This window comes from Macrotis lagotis, chromosome 6 (genome assembly GCF_037893015.1).
Source record: "Macrotis lagotis isolate mMagLag1 chromosome 6, bilby.v1.9.chrom.fasta, whole genome shotgun sequence".
Classification (NCBI taxonomy): Eukaryota; Metazoa; Chordata; class Mammalia; order Peramelemorphia; family Peramelidae; genus Macrotis; species Macrotis lagotis.
This window is the reverse complement of record NC_133663.1, coordinates 81,719,224-81,737,557: the sequence shown is the minus strand read 5'-3', so window position 1 is coordinate 81,737,557 and position 18,334 is coordinate 81,719,224. Positions and strand designations below refer to the sequence as shown.

General features: G+C 36.3%; 1 protein-coding gene across 4 annotated transcripts in view; it reads left to right on the top strand.

The window, feature by feature from the left end:
• Window positions 1-18,334, top strand: part of CCNYL1 (cyclin Y like 1) — a 90,766-nt gene that overhangs the window by 42,946 nt on the left and 29,486 nt on the right. For all 4 annotated transcript variants that reach the window (XM_074191507.1, XM_074191509.1, XM_074191510.1 and 1 more), the window contains exons 7-8: window positions 15,540-15,659; window positions 17,439-17,605. In XM_074191507.1, the coding sequence (XP_074047608.1) occupies window positions 15,540-15,659; window positions 17,439-17,605 (287 nt within the window). The remainder of the gene's footprint in view (window positions 1-15,539; window positions 15,660-17,438; window positions 17,606-18,334) is intronic.

Genomic DNA, 18,334 nt, shown 5'->3' with positions numbered 1-18,334 from the left:
CTAAATTTCAGAGGAAGTAAGCTAAATAATATCACAACATTAAGAAAAGCATAGGCAATTAATCTAATAAGATTTGAATAGTGGACTTTGAAAATTCTTTGCAAGGACTTATAAAATATTATTTTTAAGGAGATACATTTGTATTGTAAACCCACTTTCAAAAGGAGACTGTTTAAGCAGACTTATCTCCACAAATGAAAGCAATATAAAGATTACTTAGATATCTAATAATAAAGGGAAATGAATGAAGAAGTCATTTAGAATGGGTTTAGATTATCAAAGGATTTCTGAAATAGTTTAGTAAAGCATTTCTTTGATGTACAAAAAGTTTTTGAAAATAAATGGGGGGGGTGGCTAGGTGGCATAGTGGATAAAGCACCGGAGTCAGGAGTACCTGGGTTCAAATCCGGTCTCAGACACTTAATAATTACTTAGCTGTGTGCCCTTGGGCAAGCCACTTAACCATTTGCCTTGCAAAAACCTAAAAAAAAAAGGGGAAGTTATTTGTATTGAGGAGACTGATAAATTGAAATCTCTTGGGAATACTAAGACAAAAATTAACTATCATTTAATATCACAAATTAATGAAAAAGAAAATTGTTAGAGATTCAAGAAATTTATGGTAAATTTTAGGTTATCTGAATCTGGCATTGTCTTGAGTCATTCTTGCATATTGTTTCTTTAATATTGCATTGACCTTGGTTACCAGAAGAGATAAAGGAGCTTATTTTTTGATTTTTAAAAATTTATTTTTGTAGTATTTTTTAGCCAGAACAGCAAGTTGAATATTTTTATTTTAAATATGTAAAGTAATACAAGTCAGGGGAATACATTAACACCAAAAGCTAGCCAATCCCTAGTTTTTCCAGTCCTTAGTTTTTCCCTAGATGGAAATTTAATTGGATATTTATTTAAATGGAAGACCATTTAGAAATAAATAAATTTAGAATTAAAGTTATGATTACAATGACCAAATTTTTTTTAATACTTGTGGACTTTCTTAAACATTTATATGTTTTAAGAGATTGAATGCTGAGATTGTTGCCTTTTTGTCTCTTTATCTTTAGGGCTTAGTATACCAGAGTTTTGCTTACAATAGAAGATTAATAAATGTTTGTTGGATTGTTAGTTCTACTTGAGAAGATTTATTAAGAAGAGTTTCCCCTTTTAAAAAATATGGCATAACAGTTGAAGGATTAATAAGAGTGAGGGGGTTAATAATTACATCCCCAACAAAATCATTCACACTGTTTTTCCACAGTGTAATCTGTAACATGTACTTTTTGTCCCCAAAACATATAACTTGACTTTTTTTTTTTACAATTGAGAATGGATTACTACTCCGTGCAAAAAAACCTTAGTTACTTTTAACTGAAAACAGGTCTACCTACCCTAAGACATTAATTGGATCTTGTCTGTCTTTTGCTTGAACTGAGAATAGGATCTTTTTTTTTTTCTGAAAGAAATTTAGGACCCTCAGAGGCTATATTATCACTCTCTGCTTTGTTATTACATTTATAACACTCTGAGCAAGAGACTTGAAATTCCATGCTAAAGTTTACATATTTTACTCAACTTAATTCCATCAGATTTAAAGATCAGTTTAAATTGAATAGTTATACTTAATTATAATTTCTTTTAGAGGACTTGAAAGTTGTGTAAGATTTTTTTAGTTTTCCAAGTTGATAAGTACATGAGTTTTATACATTTCTGAAAACTGATTCCCAATTGTCTTAAGGTAAAAATTAGTTGAAATTATCTGACAACTCGTATGCAGTTTTATATAATTATGGATCTTATGTTTTAACTGTACCCTGAAAATGCCCCCTTTCCTTCAGCTGTTGTTTTCCTATTAAAAAGCTTTTTCCTTAATTGGGTGAGGAGTTGAAATGAAGAATCCTTAACCAAAAGAGGTCAGGATAGATGAGAACAAATAAAATAATTGGTTGCCTTGAAAAAGCAATTCTCATGGAGTTGAAAAGAAAGAAACCAGTTTTTAGTGAATTTAAGAGACTAGGTAGTAAGGAAACAGAAGCAATTGGTGTAGAGGATAAAATTTTTAAAGGGAAGAAATAAGATAGTAGATAGAGTCGGAGTCAGTGAAGGTTTTTCTCAGGAAGAGGGAGAAATGTGATTGTGGACCAAGGATATCTAGAGGAGTATACCCAAGAAGGAGCTATCTTTGTGCTTTTTGGTTTTAAAGTTTAATCAATGAATTGTGTATTTATCAGTGTGCACATAGAATGGAGCAAAGTGGGTAGCTAATAAACTGGCTAAAAGAATAGGCATCCAGAAAATTCAGACTGGCTAGGACAACAGAAAAACTAAGTTGAAATTTGATAGATATAAACACTCATGACTAAGTTAAAAAGAATAAATTTTTATAAATATCAGTTCTGAAAACTATTTGATCTCTATTTTTAGTAAGTTTGTTTTCATTATCTACCAACAATTCTTTCTATAGGAACCATAGTTACACTAGTAGCTCTAGTATTATTCTAAATGAAGCTTTGGAATGCAATATGTGAGCTGTGTACCTTTCTTCCCCCTCCCCCCTGCCCCCCCTTCAGTAGGGGTTGGTTTCCTCTTGAAAGAGACCTTTTTCCTTTAAATTGTTGCTAATTAGGGGGTAGCTAGGTGGCACAGTGGATAAAGCGCTGGCCCTGGAGTCAAGAGGACCTGAATTCAAATTCAGCCTCAGATGCTTTTATAGACTATTAATAATTGCCTAGCTTGTGTGACCTTGGGCAAATCACTTAATCCCATTGCCTTAAATAAATAAATTGTTGCTAATCTGTTAAATTGAATTTAAGGCTTCTTTGGAGACCCATCTAACCAATTACATGGAATTATTCCATAAAAGAAAGGCATTCCCAATGGTGAAAGGAAGAAGGAGGACATTAAGGAGAAATGTCTTCTGTATCTACCATTAAAAAAAAAAGAGCAATAACAATGTCTAATAATGAACTGAGGTCTATGTGGCCTCTTAGAAATCATTTTCCAGTGATAGAAATTAAAAGATGAGTGAATGAGTCTATCCATCAGAGTCCTGATAAAGAATCTTTAAAGATAATTATGATTTTATTAATTCTTTAAATATGAGAAAAGTGAATTTAAGTAGAATGAAAAAGAAAAGTTAGATTGACTCTCGTACATAAGATTTTATATAAAACGAAATTCACTTCCCTACTTTTTTTGGTCTTAGTTTGACCCTTTTCTCTACTGGTCATTATCAGAAAAAAGTTTCTATATGTTAAGATTGACCAGAACCTTGGTTCTATGTAATGGTTGATTGATTTTATACCCTTTAAATTTTGTGTGAATTACAGAGATACTAGTTAATTTAGTTTTATAATTTTTTTATAAATACATAAGTAGATTTCTTCTAATTCTTTTGATTTCATTCATATTTGAGATAAGAGAACTCTTTGTTCTCCTATTTTTTTATGATCACAAAGCTTTAGTACCAAGGTGTGGATTGACTGTTAGAAAGTTGAGTTTAGTACTATTCTCTTATTTCAATTGATTCTATAAAAGGACATAGTTACTTGAGTCTCTCAAAAAATAATTTCATACTTTAATATTTTGTCTCTGATTTTATGAGAGTGGGCCTTTTCTTCACAGACATACCAGTGAAATCTCACTATCTAAAGTCTCCATCACTGTGAATTAATGAACTTATGCTTGTCCTTGGATAACTGTTTGGACCACTTGAACCAGTATTGAAAAGCTTGCCAAAGTTAGGTGCCTTGTTGGCATATGAGTTTCAAGAACCCAAAGTTACTTCTATATCAGAGTAGGGTTTAATTGGTGTCCAAACTACTTGGGTGCAATAATGAGCATTTCTATGATGCTATAAAATAGACATTCTCATGTGAGGTGCCCAAATGTCTTATCAGGATATATCTTTTTGTTTAAATGTCTAATGCTTGAAATAGATTTAAAGGAAATAATAATAAGTTTTGTTTATATGTTATTTTATCATTATAAAACACTTTCCAATAATTTCTTTAGGGTCATAACAACCCTGTGAAATTTTTTTGCCTATTTCATAAATAAGGAAATTAAGATTCTCAGTATTTAAGGCAAAGGTAATGACTTTGTCACTGTTTTCTACAAAAATATAGTCAGCAAACATTTGATGTCCTTATAAAGTGGAAAGGAAAAGAAGCTGAGGACAATGCTAGTTTAGAATGTAAGCTCATTTGTAAAACACTGGTGAAGGATGGTGAAGATTATTATTACCATCACCTCATAAAAAGAAGCAGTAGAGCAGCTTGGTTATGAGATCCAACTAAACCACATTTTTTAAAACCTTGGCCTGGACCATACTATTTATTCACCTAGACTTATTTCTTTTTTCATTTAACAAAATTCAAGATAAGTCATTTGGAAGGGTAGAATGGTGTGCATGGAAGTCTCATTTTTGTCCATTGTTAATAGAATTTTTCCAGGTTTTCAGGTTTGAAGTTTTGTAATTAATCTTCCCTTTATTTATTAATTATAACCCATACTGACTTAATAATTTATATAGCATTTCTAAGTTAACAAAGTATATGCATATTTGTTTGATTCTCAGATAACACCACTGAGGTAGGTGCTATTTTCATGTCCCTTCTACAGATGAGCAAACTGAAACTTAAAGTTAGTGACTTGCCCAGAACCCCATAGCTAATAAGTGACTGAGGGCAAGGACTTTCAAGCTCACTGTTATCTACTTTGCCACCCTGCTGCCTTCACTCACTTTGCACTATTCCTTATTGTTCCCCATTATATTCAGGCAAATCCAGTGTCTTCATCATCTATACATTTTTCTTGCTGTCTTTTTTTTAAGATTTTATTTATTTTGAGTTTTACAATTTTCCCCCTATTCTTACTTCCCTCCCCCACCCCCCACAGAAGGCAGTCTGATAGTCTTTACATTGTTTCCATGGTATACATTGATCCAAATTGAATGTGATGAGAGAGAAATCATATCCTTAAGGAAGAAACATAAAGTAAAAGAGATCTTGCTTTGTCTTTCTAAACTATTTTTTCCTCTAGCTCTCACCTTGTCTGACTGCAAATCTCATTCCATTCTTCAAAGCTCTGCTCGTCTCTGTTTATTATGCAATAATATTCATCTGGCATTTAATACTTGGTAACTCTATTTTAAATTTTTTGTTCTTAGTACCATAGAAACCATTCCTTATTTCATGTAAATCACATCTCCTGACCTGGTATGCTCCTTAAGGAGCATACTTTTCAGGGGCGGCTAGGTGGTGTAGTGGATAAAGCACTAGCCTTGGAGTCAGGAGTACCTGGGTTCAAATCCGGTCTCAGATACTTAAATTACCTAGCTGTGTGGCCTTGGGCAAGCCACTTAACCCCATTTGCCTTGCAAAAAAAAAAACTTTAAAAAAAGGAGCATACTTTTCATATACAGCTATTTCACATGGTTCTTAACAGCATAATACAGAGTTCATAGTATTAAATTGTTATTGAATTGAAGTTCAAATAATTTGAATCTGAATAAATGGGAGTAAAATCAATGGTAAAGAAACTCCAAAAATTGGGGGGGCGGCCAGGTGGCACAGTAGATAGAGCACCAGCCTTGGAGTCAGGAGCACCTGAGTTCAAATGTGACCTCAAACACTTAATAATTACCTAGCCGTGTGGCCTTGGGCAAGCCACTTAACCCCATTGCCTTGAAAAAATTCTAAAAAAATAAAAAAACTCCAAAAATTACTAATGTATAGAGATATCTTATTAAGGTCTTAGAGAATGAAATATAGTCGATCCTAATCCCACAACATATAGAAAAAGAATAAAAAGTTGAGTTGAAAATTTTTATTTTTAGTTTGAATTTAATAGCCTCCATTAATAAGGTTAAACTATGGAAACAATGTAAAGACTTAACAGACTGCCTTCTATGGGGGAAGCAAGATTAGGGGAAAATTTGTAAAATTCAAAATAAATAAAATCTTTCTTTTATTAAAAAAAATCAATGATTAAATTGTTTCAGTCATTCCAATAATAGCTTTATTGGCCAGAAGTGTGCCTTTAGTGATTTTAAGCAATTAAAGTTTTGATACAGAAAGTTGATTCAATTAAGACAATACTAATTCACGAAAATCGTTAGGGATAACTATAAAGGTTTTGTGGTGGTTAATTTGTTTAATATTAGAAAATCATAGCAAAGTTTCTGTATTTAAAAAATAGTAACCTATTAAGTTTGTGAAGGAGCTTTTACCACTTGGCACCTATAAAGAGGTTAATAGATTTAGAACTTACAGGTCATAAATTTGCATTATTTAGACCAACCCCTAATTTTAATAGATAGAAAACTAAGACCCCCTTAAAAGATTCAGAAAGCTTTCCAAGTCCACTATTTAGTGGATTCAGGACCAAGATTTGAACTCCTGTTTCTTCATTCTACCATATTCCATACCTGACTGATTCTGGTGTTCCTTCCTCAGCTATGCCACAATTTCCACTTTATGATGCCAGAATATTCTTTTGCTTGAGAGGAATAGGAAGTAAGGTGGGAGTTAAGAAATTCAGGTTCGCCAATGTTGGAAATATTGCCTTCTCCTTATTCATCATAGGAAGACTTTTTCTCCTTCTGGGCAGTGCCCAGATTTCAGAGAAAATAAATAAAAGAAGTAAATCTAGGTCTATTGATAAGAGACTATGAAGTTATCTAATATCTCCCCCTTCTCTTTATGAATGAAGAAACTCAGATCCTGTGAAACGACTTTCCTTTAGATGGGGGAAACCTTTTGGAATTGATGATTTGGGGTTGTTTTCTTGAATCATCTCTGCAGTATGGTTATAGATATAGAACCTGTATTACTTTGCTTTCTGTCGGGGAGGGGGAAGGGAAGGAGGAAAAACATTAAAAAAAAAAGATTGCACTTAATAATTACCTAGCTGTGTGGCCTTGGGCAAGCCACTTAACCTTACCATTTGCCTTGCAAAAAAATCTAAAAGAAGAAAAAAAGATTGTTGAAAACTACCATTACATATAGTTGGGAAAATAGTTAAATTAAATTTTTTAAAAACAATTTCTGCAGAAGACCCAACAGGTAGCTAAACGTTATTAATTACAACCGTTTTAGTCTAGCAAAATATAGAAAGGGAGTAGGGAGCCTAAAGTAGGCAAGAAACTCTCCTGTTGCTCACTATTGTTTACTGTTCTGCCATTCAACCAATTAAATCTTCAAGACCCCATATTTTTACTTTAAGATAAAATATAAACTTATCAGCTTCAAAATTTAAAACTTGTTATAATCTGACTCAAGTCAATTTTTCTGTATTTATTTCATATTGACTTCCATTCATATACTGTGTTCCAGTCAAATTGTTCCCTAACTTTTGTATTCTATCTCCTGTCTATGCTTGTACAGACTGTCCATTTTAACTGCAAAGTACTTCATCTTCATCTGCCTCTCAAGGTATCACCACCTATGGGGAAGCTTTTCTTAATGTCCTAGTTATTCCATGCTCTCTCATATCTTGAAATTTTTTTTTACATTTATTCAACCTATATACCTAGGGATATTGCAGCCTTGCCCCCTCCCCAAAATAAGCCTCCCAAAGGTAGTCACTTTTTCTTTTTCTTTTTTTTTTTGCCACTAATAGACCCTTAATAAATACCTGTTACATTGAATTAAAAAAAAATCTCTTCAGCTAAGGAGCTTTTCTATTCAAATGCAAACCTAAATCCCTGAGCTTTCAGGAAATAGTTTTGATTTGAAGTAAGGAGAAGGCCTTGGAACATGATGGAAAGAGTACTTGCAAACAGCCAGAGAGCATAAAGTACTTTGATAGACAGGCAAGAAACTGGAAATCTACCCAGTAAACTTGACTACCTTCTATGTTTTTCCTAAGACTCAAAACATCATTCCTATCACTGAGTTAAGGTCAGAACTAGGGGTGGCTAGGTGGTGCAGTGGACAAAGCACTGGCCCTGGAGTCAGGAGTACCTGGGTTCAAATCCGGTCTCAGACACTTAATAATTAACTAGCTGTGTGGTCTTGGGCAAGCCACTTAACCCCATTTGCCTTGCAAAAATCTAAAAAAAAAAAAAAAAAGATCAGAACTAATACGAAAGGCTATATTCCCCCAGTCAAGCCAAGTTAGGCTAGACTAGTTCATCTCTTATCTTGGTTGGAAAGAGAAGAGGAAAAGGAAAAAGATCTGTGCCTCCAACTTCTTTCCTTTTCAGATTGAATATTTGAGGAATTTCTCTTTTGTTCCCTTTGTAGATTAAGAGCTTGCTGTTTAGAGAGCTTTTTGAGACTATTTTAATTATATATTTTATATATAATATACATACATAATAGTCATATACACATCTAGGTATGTATACATAAAATAACTACACTATTTATTTGCCATGTAGATCATTCTCAATTCATTGAGAGCTGATTTTACCCAGAACTTTTAAAAGGAATAAATTCAAATGAATACCCCAAAAGTATAGGTTTTTCTGAATTGAATGAGTGGCTGTTATTAAATTCAAATAAAGAAAATGATAATGATTTTGGTGCCATAAATTAATTTATGAGTATTATATTTAATGTACGCACAGTCATCTGAGTTTGGGCAACTCGCCACAGGACCTTAAATTCAACTATTTAAAAGTGAGGGGCTCTGGTTTATAATCAAAAGAATACTGAGGGAGAGAATACATTCATCCTCTGCTATCGTTACTGACTTTGACATTTAACCTCCATAAGATGTTTCATCATTTGTAAAAAGGAGTTGAGCTAAATTGACTCTAAACTATACTGTCTGTATTGGTATTATAGTGTTTTCTCTTTCCCAAAGACTGTGCTAAACTTTGCCTTATAAATCCTCACAACAACCTTGGGAAGAGGTAGGTTATCCCCATTTTATAGATGAGGAACAGATTCAGTAACTTCCCCAGGATTATATTACTAGTAAGTGTATGAGCTCCAATTTGGACTCAAGTTTTCTGACTCTGGGTCCAGCTTTTCTCCACTGTACCACCTAGCTGCCTCATATGAAACACTTTTTGAGATTCCTTTTTTTATTTTCAGTAAAAACTATCATTTTTCAAACATTTAGCTAACTGTGAAACACTTCACAAATTTGGGGTTGATGTTCCCCTCTTCACTTCCACAAATCTTCCGTTTTAATAACCAAGGCTGATACATTAACCTAAGATTAAGAGACTTTGCAAAGTACATGATAAGACGGTAGTTTAAGTAAGGTCTGAAAAATTTTTGCTGTACCACAGGGGAGAAAAATGAATCCCCCTCATTTATTTATTTATGTTATTTTTTATTTTTTTTGTTTAATATTCTCATTTTGTACAAATAATTTTTTTATACATTAATAAAATATTCTTGTTTAAGAGTAAACAAAATACCCCCTCCCCCTCATAAATATAAACTCATTTGAGCAATAAAGTAAAAGGGAGAGAAAAAAATTAAAATAAAAAAAATAATAGTAATAATTGTAGGTATGGCCAGGTGGCGCAATTTGTCGGCGCACCAGCCCTGGAGCCAGGAGCACCCTAGCCCATATCCGGCCCCATACACCCAACAGTCACCCAGCCATGTGATATGCAAACCACCTGAACCCCACTGCCCTGCAAAAACCAAAAAAAGAGAGAAAAAGACCCAAAATAAAATAAAATAGTAATAATAGTAGGAGTGGCTGGGTGGTAGACAGAGCACTGACCCTTGAGCCAGGAGCACCCAGGTCCAAATCTGGCCTCAGACACCCAGTGATCACTCTGCTATGCAACCCCAGACAGGCCACCTCGCCCCATTTGCCCTGTGCCCCCCAAATAATAATAATAATAATAATAATAAATGTGCTTGAGTCTTTGTTCTACACCAACAACTCTGTCATGGGTGGATCACATTCTTTATGATAAGTCCATGGCAAAAGTTACTTCCATATTTTTCCAACGTTGCCATTGCTGATCACAACTCCCTCCTTTCATATTTCTCCACTACCATGTACTATATTTTCTCTCTCCTTTCACTCTGACTCTGCTGTAGGGTCGCTGAGTGGTGCAGCAGACAGATCCCTGGTCCTGGGGTCAAGAGGCCCCGAGCCCCCCTACCACCCCTTAGGCCCAGCATCCACCTGGCCCTATGGTCCTGGGCAGGCCTTCCAATCCCAGGCCCTTGCAAGAAGTAAAAAAGAAAATGTGTTATATCTCACCACTCTCCCCCCATAGTCCATCATCTTCTCCATCACTCACATCACCCCCTTCCCCCTGCCCCCCCTCCTTCTTACTCCAGATGCCTATACCCCATCCTAGCCACTTCTGATGAGAGCAAAGGTTCCCTCATTCCCCCTTGCCTTCCCCCCTTCCATATCATTGCAATAGCTCATTGTAATAAAGAAAACTCTTATTATATGAAATATCTTGGCCTATTCCCCCTCTCCTTTTTCTTTCTCCCATTCCATTTCCCTTTTTTTCTATTGACTCCATTTTTACACCATATTTTATCTTCGAATTCAGCTTTCTCCTGTGCTTCAACTATAAAAGCTCCCTCTACCTGCTCTATTAGCTGAGAAGGTTCATATGAGTATTATCAGTGTCATTTTTCTATGCAGGAATACATGCAGTTCATCCTCATTAAGTCCCTCATATTTTCCCCTTCTCCACTCTCCATGCTTCACCTGAGTCCTGTATCTGAAAATCAAACCTTCTGTTCAGCTCTGGCCATTCCAACAGGAACATTTGAAATTCCCCTGGTTCATTGAAAGTCCATCTTTTTCCCTGGAAGAGGACATTCAGCCTTGCTGGGTAGTTCATTCTTGGCTGCATTCTAAGCTCTTTTGCCTTCCAGTATATTATATTCCAAGCCCTACAAGCTTCCAATGTAGCTGCTGCTAAGTCCTGTGTGATCCTGACTGTAGCTCCACAATATTTGAACTGTGTCCTTCTGGCTGCTTGTAATATTTTCTCTTTGACTTGGGAGTTCTGGAATTTGGCTATAATACTCCTATGGGTTGGTTTTTTGGGATCTCTTTCTCTGGGGGATTGGTGGATTCTTTCCATTTCTATTTTGCCCTCTGCTTCTAGAATATCAGGGCAATTTTCCTGTAGTAATTCTTTGAAAATGATGTCAAGGCTCTTTTCCTGATCATGACTTTCAGGTATTCCAATAATCTTTCCTAAGTCTGTTTTCCATATCAGTTGTTTTTTCAATGAGATGTTTCACATTTTTTTCTAATTTTTCATTTTGTTTTTGTTTTTAAGTATTGAGTCCTGGTTTCTCGTAAATTCATCAGTCTCCCTGAGTTCTATTCTTTGTCTGAAGGATTTGTTCTCCTCAGAGAGTTTTCTTATCTCCTTTTCCATCTGGCCAATTTTGCTTTTTAAAGCATTCTTCTCCTCAATAACTTTTTGAACTGTTTTATCCATTTGACCTAAGCTGGTTTTTAGCATGCTATTTTCTTCAGCATTTTTTTGGATTTCCTTGACTAGGCTGCTGACTTCATTTTCATGTTTTTCCTGCATCTCTCTCATTTCTTCTCCCAGTTTTTCTTCTAACTCCCTCATTTGATTTTCAAAGTCTTTTTTGATCTCTGTCAAAGCCTGAGCCCAATTTCTGTTTTTCTTGGAGTCTTTAGATGCAGGAGCTTGTGCTTCCTCATCTTGAGACTGAGTATTTTGATTCTTCTTGGGCTCACAGGCAAAATATTTCTCAATGGTGTTCCTCTTGTTTCTCTGCTTGCTCATTTTCCCAGCCTGAGCCTGGTTTTGTGGTGCTTCCTGAGCTTTTGAGACACTCCCACAAGGGTCTAAGTGTGTGAGGCTCTGTCCTCCCTCCTGGTCTGTGAATGACTAAGCACCCCCCTCTGCCACGGGGCTGAGGTGGGGGGGCCCTGCTGTTCTATGGGGGGGCCTAGACTGTGATCAGGATCTGAATGTGGTCAGAGCCCCAGAGTCCTGTTCCAGGGGCAGAGCTCTGCAGTCTCTCTCTCTTCACTCCCCTCCCTAGGTTCAATGGGCTCATGCTCTGGGGGCTCCTGCTTACCAGCTCTGCCTGCTTGGCTGAGCTGACCATGTTGCTCTCTGTGTACCCTGAGAGCTGGGCTTCACATGCTGGCTCTGGCAGAGGTCCCCTGCTGTTCCCCCAATTTGTGCCCAGAAACTCCCCCACAGCCCAGCAGCCGCTCCCAGTGCCCTGGGGCTGCCTCCGGAGGCTGAAGTTCTTCTCTCTGGGGGCCACCCCTCTGGCCGGCACCCCTCCGACCCCAGGGAGCAGAGCCTTTCTGCTCTTTTCCAGGTTACCTTGAGTAGGAGCACTGCCTCACTGGGTTCCTCTGTGGGTTCTGTCTCTCAAAAGTTTAGTTAGAGTCCTTAGCTTTTAAGTTTAATGAGAGAGCGCCTAAGACATGATCCATTCTTGTCGCCATCTTCCCCCCCCCATCATTTATGCAATTAATGAGGTATTTTCTTGTTCAACAAACCTTCATTAAATATCAGCTTTGTACAAAACACTGGGTTTAGGTAGAAGAAAAAACCAATGAAAGGTTATGATGAAACCTGATTCTCCTATCCTCATAGAGCTTATATAAAGTTATTAACCAAATCTTTAAGTGCTTATTTTTCTAAGCACTAGTGATAGCCAAAAAAGAATTTTTTTTTTTTAGGATTTGCTTTCAAGGGGGCAGCTAGGTGACATAGTGGATAAAGCACCAGCCCTGGAGTCAGGAGTACCTGAGTTCAAATCTGGCCTCAGACACTTAATAATTACCTAGCTGTGTGGCCTTGGGTAAGCCACTTAATGCCATTTGCCTTGCAGAAACCTTAAAAAAAAAAAAGATTTGCTTTCAAAGAATTTAAATTATAATAGGGAGATGGACAATAGGAGGGAAAGGATACCTAACATTACTAGGGAGTTATAAAACAAGTGTTATGAGAAATTCAATGAGGGAAGGCCATTATGGGCCTGGAGAATTGGGAGGCCTTCATGAAGAGGTGGCATTTGAGTTGGATTTTAAAGAACAGATGGTTATTCAGCAGAACTGAGAAAATCTGAATACATTCAAAAACACAAGGAGAAGGAGTCAGTAGAAAGCCGTTGTGTGGAGAGTAGGTGAAAAGGTATGAGGTCAAAGGAGTATCTTGGTGAAGATTAGAAATCTCCTTTAGGATCATAGGATCTTAGAACTGAAAGGAACCTTAGGGGACATCTAGACTAATCTGCTGATCTTATAAGAAATTGAGACTCAAGGTGCAGCTAGGTGGTGCAGTGGGTAGAGCACTGGCCCTGGAGTCAGGAGTACCCGAGTTCAAATCCAGCCTCATATACTTAATAATTACCTAGCTGTGTGGCCTTGGGCAAGCCACTTAACCCCATTGCCTTGCAAAAAAACCTTAAAAAAATTGAGACTCTAAAAGGTATCATTAAGCTGTCTTACTCTTTACATTATACTGTACTACCTGCTTCTGAGGGTAAAAAAAAAAATAGTGACACTCAAAATAGTTGAAGCAGTTGATGTTAGGAGACCATCACTTCATTGAAAGTATGAGAGGAGGTCATATAACAGAAGATAAGAATTGTCATACTGTTGATGACTAGGGTAGAGAAATGTTTGGATCAGTTACCATGGGAAATGATATAGAATAGCAATGGTACAAAGAAGGGTCCACCTGATGGTTATATTGACTTCCTTTGGTGATTTTTTTTTCCCCAATGATTCCTTAATATTCCTATAATAGGGAGAAGGAAGAGTTGGTGTTGTTTATTTGGAAATGAGGATTAACAGTAATGGGGGGAGACAAGGTCACAGGGACAAAGGATTCTAGTGTATAGCACATGAAATGTTAAAGCATCAGGTGGGTCTGAGACCCTTGGATTCAAAGAGTAAAGATGGGTTCGGGTAACCTTTAGGGGATAAGAGTTGCCAGTTTAGTGTGAGTCATCTAGTTTATAAGGAATCAAAATTGCAATTGGAGAGTGAAATTTTGGGATTGAGTCATAGAAATAAGAGTCAAGAAATTTTTTAAAAAACTAGTTTCTGGGAAAATATGATGATTTGAATGCTCTGATTAATTAAACCCAAAGAGGAAGGCAAACAAATTTGTTGTTCTGTGATATAGTTAGCTAGCAGAATAAATCTAGTTTAAAGATTAAATTTTTCAGGTGAAATGTTTTAAAGATGAAAATTTGGAATAGAAAACTTCAAAGTACTTGATTAGTGATAAATAAATGGGTTAGAAGTGCTAACTTTTTGGAACTCTCCCTCTCTTAGTCCGTGGCTATCCTTGGCTCCCTTGCCACTGCTTCAGGTGAGTTAATATAGTGATTCAAACACTAAAGATTTGCATTTCTAGCCTTGTTCCTCCGAGCCTAATTACTTTAATCAGTGTTTCTCAGTTTTGCCAAGATTATCCATGGCATAGAGACATGTATTCTAAACATCATTTTATAATTACATCATTTATATATTATAACCAGACCCTGGGTATTGATAGCCCAAGGCGAAAATTGAATTAATAGTTTTGGGGAATGTTCACTTCCTCGTTGTAAAGTTTATTACTGTTCCATATTACTGCTCCTCTGGAAATAATTGTTCCCTGGAATGGGTTTTACCTCATAGATAACTTGTGACACTAATGAGCTGTAAGTCAGGGCATACCTGCAGCCTGTTTCTTAAGTGTGTTGAATTTTTCTATTGACACCTTCCTCAATATGGAAGAACACAAAAACATTTATTGTCATTGTACAAATTTCATTTCTAAGCTAATGCTTTCTTTTGTTGTACCCTGGTTACTTCTGCTTATTGTTAAATTGTATTGGTACTTGACTAAGGAAAACAAAAGATCAAATTCATGTTCAAGCAATTACCAAATCTTTACCTATTCAGAAAGCAAGCTATAAGGCCCTTAGAGGGTTAGGAAAGGGGTAGAGGGGTGAGCAGATAGGATCAGGAATAGAAATACAAAATCCTCAGTCATCTGACTCCTAGCCAAGAGGTAGAGATAGAGACAGAGAGACCCACACACAGAAGAGGGAGAGAGGAAGTGGGGATTAGGGACAGGGGAAGAGAGAGATAGAAAAAGGGGAGTGGGGGGAAGAGGGAGGGAGAGACAGAGAGGGACATCATTGGATTATCTACTAACATTTAGTAAAAGTCCTCAAGCTCTGGTTTTCAGTTTTTATTATCTAATGTTTTCTTTTTTAGCCTATCCCTGTACTACTGTTACGTTCCCCAATTATAATCAAGATTGAAAGGAAAGTGACCCTAGGCAGGGTTCAGGTTCCTGCCACTCTGACTACTCCCCAAGGCCAGACTGACTCCAGGAGAGGCTTCCCCTTAGAGTTCATCCTGGCAGTGGCCTGACTCCCAAGACTCAGAACTGGGCTGACCAAGGGGTCAGTCTAGATCTCCACAGGACCCTGGCTGTGAGGCCCCTGGAGGTCCACAGGCCACATGGACTCCTAGAGTAACAGGACAGATGTACTCAGCCAGTGCACTCACATCTTCTTTAAAAGCATATTTTAAAAAGGACTTTTTTCTTTTCTGGGAACCAAGTGTTGTCTTTCTTTCAGCGTGATGATGTTCCTGATGACTACTTCAAACATGACCCTGATCACAAGCATATTTACCGATTTGTCCGGACTCTCTTTAGTGCAGCCCAGCTAACTGCAGAGTGTGCAATTGTCACTTTGGTAAGACATTTTTCCTTTTGAAAGGACTCTTCATTGTACTTTGTATCCACATTATATGCCCTGTTTCAAGAGATTAAAAATAAGATCCTTAAATAACAAAGGATCTGTCAGCTGTCACAAAAAAAAAATTACATAAACATTTTAAGAGTAGTCGGTGTGGTGCTTGCTCACCATTCCATCAAGGGCCAAGAATACCCTCCACTAGTGAGAGTTAAAGGTGGAGAAGGCTAAGCTAGGGTGTAAAAAAGAAACTTCTCACCTTTGTGTTTGATTCAGATTTCAGGTAGTTGGCAGTTCATATCACAAAACCAAAACTGCTGTCGTAAGTGTCAAGAGGCCCCCAAAGTTGAATGCTTATGGGAATTGAACTAAATCATAATGTGTGGAAGGCCAGCCAGAGGAGGCTGGCAAATCTGGCTCTCAGTCTGGAAACTTTCATAGTCATTAAATGTATTTTTTTGAAGTTGTTTTTGTCTTTATGTAGAATATTTCAAATAGGTGAGAAATCTATGTATATAAATAATTATATACATATATATTTAATATAAAATCATGTAACTGATGTAGAAGGGAAGTCTGTGGCTGTGTTACTCTGCTTATAACTTTGGTTCGTCTACAGAATCAATGTTTGTTATTTGTAAAACACATGGGAATCTTGTGAAATGACACCGGTGGTTCAGAGAATACCACTGACTGGCACCACTTCTAGCTTATAGGTCAAGTTAAGTGCATTTTGTGGTGAGCTGAAACAAATAGTTAAGAAAATGGTAATTTGAAGGAAAGGGGGAGGAAGGTTTTTTTTAATTTAGAAATACTTTTTTATGGAATTTTTAGCAGGTAATTTTAAAGAACAATTATTATTTCTCTTGGTAACCATAAAATATTTTTGTGCTATTTTTTATCATCTGTAGTGTCACACTGTAAGTTAGCCACTGGGAGGCTCTCTTGACCATCAGTTTTCAAGCATTCTAAATGCTAATGAGCTAAGCAAAAGCAACTTAATTCTTCCCTTGTTCAGAAAAGACCCCATTGAAATGTGTAAAATCATTCTAGGCTTTGTATATAGTAGACACAGTAAATATTTGAAGAAAAATGTTATGCAGTAGAATGTGTAAAAGTGAGAAAAGAGCTGAATTTGCACTTGGAAGACCAGGTTCTATTTGGTTCTGCCATTTACTTGACCTTGAACAAGTTATTTAACCTTTTGGGGCCTTAATTTCCTCGTTTGTAAAACGAAGGAGTTGAACTAGGTGACCTAACTCTAATTTTTGATGACCCTACTTTCAATAGGATGTGTTTTTCCATTAAGCAGACTTGTTGAGTTGGCTAACGATGAGTTTGCAAAATGCAGGGTGGTCTGTCTGATGATGGAATTCATGGGTCCTTGGTCTTTGTTCTTTATTTTGACAGCTGAACTGAATGTCTGCTAATTGCAAATTTAGTGTGGTGAGTTGAACTGTTAAAAAAACATATCATTAGACAACAATTTTCCCAAAATCTTATGTATAGTTTGTTTTTTCTAAGATACAACTAGAACCCTGATGGAACCAGTACCTAAATGAATTCAACTTTATGTTGTGACTTGGTTATGAAATAAGACTGTCTCAAATTTTAAGTTGACATAATTAAAATTATTACCTTAAATTAGATTTTAAATTCAGTTCCAAGAACAGGTTAGTTAATGGAGTTTTGTTTTCTTGCACTAACCTGTTACCTGCAATAATTTGCCATTCCATTTACCCTGAACTAAAATTGAAGATCCTTGATCTGCTTTTTCAGGTTTACCTAGAAAGACTTTTAACTTATGCTGAGATCGATATTTGCCCGAGTAACTGGAAGAGGATTGTTTTGGGAGCCATCCTGCTTGCTTCGAAGGTTTGGGATGACCAGGCAGTCTGGAACGTGGACTACTGCCAGATCTTAAAGGACATCACAGTCGAGGACATGTCAGTTTAACCCTTTAATATCCTTATCCAACTGTATAGTAAGAATAATTTACATAATAGCCACTTTTCATTTCTAAATATTCAAAGGACCAAGAAACATTCAACCACATAAGTTACCTTTTCTATCCCAGGTAGAACCCTGTAGTCCATCCAGTATTGATTCATGGACCATTTTGTTGTTTCTCAAAAGTAGTTAAATAATCATAACTTAGATATTTTTTGGTAGTCACTTTTGATAGGATAGCAAATTTGAGTTGATCTATTTTTCATACTTCCATTTTGCTTCCTGAATCATTTTTCAGTTGCTGTAAAAATATATTGATGAAATTAAGATTTAATTTGCTATGAAATTCTTGGAATAATTTTTCAAAGCCTGTGTTATGGAGAAATTAGTTCCGCCTTCAAAAGAGGAACTAAGAGACTTAAGTAGCTATTAATCAACAAATTAACTCCACATATAAATGATATACGGTTCGTGCTTTTGACTAACGTGTTTGTTTAAATAAAACCTAGATGTTTGCATGCTGTTAGGTGTACTGACTTTTTTGGTGATTAAACCTCTATTAATAGACATGTTAATCCTGTGAAGGACTATATTGCCACACAATTAAAATGTATTAGGGTTACAAGTATAAAAGAAATCATGATGTGCATTTATTCATGAAGTAAATCAAGCCCTGATCAACTCATCTTCCAAACGTGATGAAATTTACATTTCTATAGGCTTGC